Source organism: Mus caroli, chromosome 2 (assembly GCF_900094665.2).
Source record: "Mus caroli chromosome 2, CAROLI_EIJ_v1.1, whole genome shotgun sequence".
NCBI lineage: Eukaryota > Metazoa > Chordata > Mammalia > Rodentia > Muridae > Mus > Mus caroli.
The window spans coordinates 114873447-114879851 of record NC_034571.1 but is presented as its reverse complement, the minus strand read 5'-3'; the positions used below and the strand labels follow the sequence as shown (position 1 = coordinate 114879851).

Below are 6405 nucleotides of genomic sequence, written 5' to 3'. Positions count from 1 at the left end.
CAGCGGATGTAGCCCTGGGCCTTGTGCCTGTTCTACAGAGTGAGTTCCAGGACAGCCAGGGCTACACAGAGAAACCCTGTCTCGAAAAACCAAAAAAAAAAAAAAAAAAAAAAAAAAACTGGAAGGCTGAAGCCAGAAGATCCAAATTGGAAATCCTGCCCCAAAAATAAAATATAAAAAGACAAAAATCAAATTAAATATAGATCCTATTCCTCAGAAGTGCTAATACTTGAAAAAAGATGTCCTTAATCTGGAGATTTGTATTATTAATATGGACAGATCCTTAAAGTGAATGAGTAAGACTTGACTGCTCAGTGCATAGCTTTCACCTGGGATAGTTCTGAGAGCTTGTGTAATAAATTCTACAAGGCAACTAGAGAAACACACAGCTGAGGGCTGGAGATGTAGTTCAGTTGGTGGCTTGCCCTGAGTTCTATCCTCAAGGAGGCAAAAACTAGGAGTAGTTGTACATGCCTTCAATCCTAGTACTCAAATGTCTGTAGGCAAGGTCCCAGAATTCAGCTGGCTGAGGGTGAGGCCAGCCTTGTGCCACATGAGATCCTGCCTGAAATAACTAAACATAAAAAAACAAACAAAAACAAAATAAAACAAAATGCCGGAGACAGCTGAACACAGTCAGAAGTTTCCTCTGTACATCTTTCGAATAATAAACCTAATTTGTAACCTGTTCAACCGAAATGAATGTAGGGAATCTAGTAAAATGGCTTTAAGCTGCATTGCCCGTGCTTTCAGTAGGTACTTATCCTGCATCTTGCATCTACATCCTGCACATTACTCTAGTCATGTATGTATGTGTGTATATATATATATATATATATATATATACACACACACACACACACACACATATACACATGTGTGTATATATACTATATATATGTGTGTGTATATATACGCATATATACATGTGTATATGTGTGTATATATATATATATACACATACATATACATACACACACACAAAGTAAACATTTCTTCCTGCTACCTCTGCATATCAGGATAGTAAGAAAAAGTTTAAGTAAATACTAAGTAAAAATAAGATGTACACTCCTTAGTTCTCAAGAAAAAAAGTATGTCTGCCTACCTGTGGATATGCACGTGTGTGTGACAGCAGGTCTACAAGGACAGAGATACCAGATGCCTGGAGCTAAAGCCACAGACAGCTGTGATGTAAATGCTAGGAATCTGACTCTGGTCCTCTAGAAGAGAACACTGCTCTTAGGCCATCTCTCTAGCCCCTAGGTTTTACCTTTATACTGGGAAAAAGTCTGTCCTCCTCCTATTAAGAGGTCTACAGCTTATGTCCATTTTTGTCACTGCAAGACAGCTACTGAACAACCAGAAAGGTAAAATACTAAAAAGGACAGTCAACTAGAGCGAGTAACTAAGACAGACACTGTAAGTGGCATTAAACTGGTAATTTATAAAGATCAAGCACTTGACCCCACATTAAAAGAACACTTCCTACAGTTTTGCGATAGAACTCTTGCTCTACTGCCCAAGTTGGTCTTAACCTCTTGGACTCAGGCGACTCTCTTCCGACTTCCTCATGTCCTGAACTACACTTGCCATCCCACCAATCTTGTTTTTTTTAATTCACATACTGAATTGTTTAAGAACTATGATTATTAAATGAGGAAAATACCTAATAAAAAATATTAAAAAAAAAGAACTACGATTATTTGACTTCATGAAAACAAGTAAGTCTTGCATACTACCACAAAATGATTAAATGCTAAAACACCAGAATTCAATAGTTTGTAATATAACTCACTGCTATGCAAGGTGACAAATTTCAATTCTAACAAACTTTTGAATGGGCAAGATTTGTTTGATAACCATGATCTTCCAATAAAAACCCAAAATTCATAGTAAGCAGACACTAGAAGAAATATGATCCTTCTGGCCTTAGGAAATGATAAAGTGTGGCATAAAATAAACCTCAGATATTAGATTTTAGCAGTCAAAATATTTCCATTAGGATAAAAGAAGGAAGACATCAATGAAAATTAGTATTTCCTGAATATCTACCAAGTGCTAGGAAGCCCTGCTTAATGCTCATTTAAACACAAAGTAGGGCTGGCAGGATAGCTCAGTGGGTGAGAGCACTGACTACTCTTCCAAAGGTTCTGAGTTCAAATCCCAGCAACCACACTGTGGCTCACAACCACCTGTAATGAGATCTGACACCCTCTTCTGGTGCATCAGAAGACAGCTACAGTGTACTTATTTAAAATAATAAATATTTGGGCCAGAGCGAGCAGGGACTCTCTCACTCTTACTCTGAGGCAAGTAAAGTCCTACAAAAAAATTCAATCCCCAATAACCACATGAAGGCTCAAAACCATCTGTACAGCTACAATGTACTTATGTACATAAAATAAATAAATAAATCTTAAAAAGAAAAAAAAAGTAATTCTGATGGTGGTGTACTCTTTTAATCCCAGCACTCACAAGGCAGAGCCAGGCAGACTTCTGTGAAGTTCAAAGCCAGCCTGGTTGACACAATAAGACCCAGTCTCAAAACAAAACATGCAAAAAACAACAAAAAATGATGTAATGCAAGTCTCATTACGATTATTTACATATTGAGAAAGAGTAACTAGAAAATGCCAAGGTAACATAATCCAGTCTGTTTTTTTTTTTTTTTTTCTTTTTTTTTTTTTTTTTTTTCGAGACAGGGTTTCTCTGTATAGCTCTGGCTGTCCTGGAACTCACTTTGTAGACCAGGCTGGCCTCGAACTCAGAAATCCGCCTGCCTCTGCCTCCTGAGTGCTGGGATTAAAGGCGTGCGCCACCACGCCCGGCTCAGTCTGTTTCTAAAACCCAGGAGTCAAAAACTATTTTTATATACTGTATCATGAGATAGAAATAAAGCAAAATTTTAAAACTACAACAGGATAGACAAAATCAGCTTCCAATCTACAACATCAACTTCAAACATTATGTATAAGACTGGTTTTGTCAGCCGGGTGATGGTGGCGCACGCCTTTAATCCCAGCACTCAGGAGGCAGAGGCAGGCGGATTTCTGAGTTCAAGTCCAGCCTGGTCTACAGAGTAAGTTCCAGGACAGCCAGGGCTACACAGAAAAACCCTGTCTGTCTTGAAAAAAACAAAAAAAAGAAAAAGACTGGTTATGTATATGAAAGTAAGTCTGCACTGGAAGAGTGAGTGGACAACGTGGTTTTTACAAGTAACTCACTTCTAAGTCTCCCCAAAGTTAGCTCTTACACTGATCGACTTACAGTGGATCTCCAACACTGTGGGTCTCCAATGACCCTTTCAGAGCTCAGATATCCTGCATCAGATATTTACAATTCATAATAGCAGCAAAATTAGTTATAAAGTAGCAAAAAACTAACTTTATGCTTGGGAGGAGGTCACCACCACAACATGTTAAATACAAGCTAAAAGTTCACAGCACCAGGAAGGTCCACAACCACTGTTTTGTGATAAGAATTATAAACATCAGGAATAACACCATTTACATTCCATAATCCCAGGTAGATACTACATGGCATCATTACTGAAAGCTTTAAACACTTTTTGGCATTTATTCCCGCCTCCTTTACTTTCCCCCACGGCCCCCTGTTTTGTTTTAAACTTACTCCCATCTCTTAGCTTCTTTTTTTTTTTTTTTCAAGACTTATTTATTATTACATATAAGTACACTGTAGCTGTCTTCAGACAGCCCCAGAAGAGGGCATCAGATTTCATTACAGATGGGTGCTGGTGGTTGCTAGGATTTGAACTCAGGACCTTCAGAAGAGCAGTCAGTGCTCTTAACCGCTGAGCCATCTCTCCAGCCCAACTTTAACTTCTTTAACTTTATAAGATGTCCTAACTTCTACTTCCTAGGAAAAGTGAAAAGTCAAAACTGAAAATCTGCCGTGATAACAAACCATGCCCAAGTGTATACATACAATAGATAAAGAAAGCACGTAAGTAGCCAGTCAACAGCACTATTATTAACTTCAATGTACACAAAGATCATCACTTCATTCCTCAAATTAAGGCTGTCTGGTAAAGTAGACATACACTTCAGCAAAGTTCAGAGTAAAAATGAAAAATCCAAACAGTATATCTAAAGCTGTATGATGAGCCCATGAAGAGTTTTTAAAAACAATAAAGGTGAATAGGACTCGAATTTACAATATAAAAAAAAAAAAAAACCAAACCACTGGCCCCTGGTCTACCACAACCACCAACAATTTTGGGGGTTTTTTCTAAGCCTTTCTGTTCCTGTGTAGATGAATAACTGTTAGCTCTGTTTTTCAGAGTTCACAGTTCTGTCCACTAACCCGATGGTTATCTCAGTGCTCTCAGTTCATCCTTCTTACCACAGGGTGGGGGAAGGGAGAGCTAAAAGTTGTTTTACCACTCCAATTCTAGTTTAGAAAAATCAATGTATTTTCTCCATCTAATCGCTCAAACGAGCTACCGGCCTTCACAATCATACCTAAGTTACTGACACATGGGAGAGCCGAACTAGGAAAAGTGGGTCCACGACTTTCCATATGGGACAAACACTGAAACCGAGTTCCGGATCTGTTCGCCTAGTTTCGGTGAGAGGTTCTGGACTGCGAAGATAGCACGTGGGCCGACCGGACTGCTGCTGTCACTTCTCGTCGCCAGTTAGGTTCCAGGCCAGAGAGTGGACCCTCGGTGAAAGGCTGGGGCCCAGGCGGTCACCACCCTCTGCAGAGTCCGGCCGGACAAGCTGCCGCCTGCTGCCCACATGGTCGTCCGGCCGAGGGAACCTCCGGGCCGACGCTCACGCGGGACCCACGGCCCGCAGGCCCGGGCGGCGCCCCGGGGGCCCAATCTCCCCGCCCGCAGCCGGCGCTCACCGGCGTAGCCTGGCGACCCGGCCCGAACCTACCTTCACGTCCTCGTCCTCGTCCTCGCCTTCCCAGCGGTCCCCGCCGGCAGTGCCGCCGCCCGCGACCTTCCGCACCGGGTCCTCCATAGAGAACGTGTCCGCGTCTACGGAAGAGAGCGAGTCGCGTTAGTACCCGCGTGGGAGAGGGGCCGCCACAGCCCGCATTTGGGCCGGAACTTCTGCTCACCCCAAGAGTCTGAGTCCCCCGCCGCCGCTGCCGCCGCCGCCGCCGCCATCTCGAACCGGGGGTGAGCGTGTGCAATGGGAAGAGCTGCGAAGAGTTAGCGCGGCAGAGGTGAGTCACTGGGCTGGCTCTCGTTGGCCCGCGCGGGGCAGGCTGGGACAGTGGCTGACTGGGCGCCCGGCAGAGGCTCCGCCCCACGGGCGACGCGCGCGGCAGGGGCGGGGCAGAGCGGGGCGGGGCGGGGCGGGGTGGGGCGACGCTGGGCTGGGAGACGCGGACCTGCCTGGGCCCCCCAAGCCACACCCCTCACCCCCTCACCCCCGCGCAAGAAGAGAAAGGAAGTGCGCACGCGTGAGTCGGGCGGTGCTCGGCTAGTGAAGTGGGTCTTCTAGTGCTGGTGGACCGTGAGCGGTTAGCAGGCGAGCAGCGAGGAGGAAGTGGACAGGGCAGATATCCCGTGGCCTCCTAGCATTCGGGCACGGAGATCGAAGTCTACTCCAAGTCTCCCGGGTTTTCCCTTCCGGTGATCACCCGAAGTCCTGCACGGCGATTGTTTTGGCGAAAACATTTCGGAGTTCATGGTCTGTCCCAGGCTTATTCTAGTTTATCCTCAACACAGTAGCAAAATAGTTATGTAAACAGATTTCGACACAGTGCAGTGGCTGCAACAAGAAGCATTATGAGGTTAGATGTTAAAAAGGTAGCATTAACGACGACGGAAGTTTCAGTTTTCTGCCCGCGGTAGGCACTGGTGAAGCTGGAGTTTGAGAAACCAAGTGACTTGTGCTCCGGTGCATTTCTGATAGAGAGAAGGCTTGTGGTGCTCATCTGAGTGCATTCTAACAGGTAAACTGATATAAAGAACCTAAAAGGAGCAAAATTCTCTCCCCCTTGGCACAGGGCTTCCCTGTAAGGACATTAAAGGAGGAGCTAGTTTAGATATTGTCTGATTTTCCAATATATTCATTGTTTTTAAAGTTTTTTGTTTTGTTTTGTTTTTAAGACAAGTTTCTCTGTGAAGCCTGGGCTGTCCTGGAACTTGCTCTGTGAACCAGGCTGGCTCCCAAGTGCTGGGATTAAAGGCATGAGCTTAGGTTTTAAGTCTTTAAAAAACAGACACACATCAGTCATTCTCTTAGTACTTTCCGTTTCTTGTGTATTTTTCGTCTACAAGTAAACATTTTATAAGGTGGTCTTTCAAGAAATGTTCTACAGCATTGGTGGGCGGGGGTTCGAGACAGGGTTTCTCTGTGTAGCCCTGGCTGTCCTGGAACTCACTCTGTAGACCAGGCTGGCCTCGAACTCAGAAATCCGCCT

General features: G+C 44.2%; 1 protein-coding gene across 1 annotated transcript in view; it reads right to left on the bottom strand.

The window, feature by feature from the left end:
* Eif3j (eukaryotic translation initiation factor 3 subunit J) overlaps positions 1-5250 on the bottom strand; it is a 24845-nt gene extending 19595 nt beyond the window's left edge. Inside the window, exons 1-2 of the mRNA XM_021156457.2 lie at positions 5092-5250; positions 4905-5008 (exon numbers count right to left, since the gene is read on the bottom strand). Of these exons, the coding sequence (XP_021012116.1) occupies positions 4905-5008; positions 5092-5140 (153 nt within the window). The 5' untranslated portion in view covers positions 5141-5250. The remainder of the gene's footprint in view (positions 1-4904; positions 5009-5091) is intronic.
* Positions 5251-6405: the final 1155 nt, after the last annotated feature.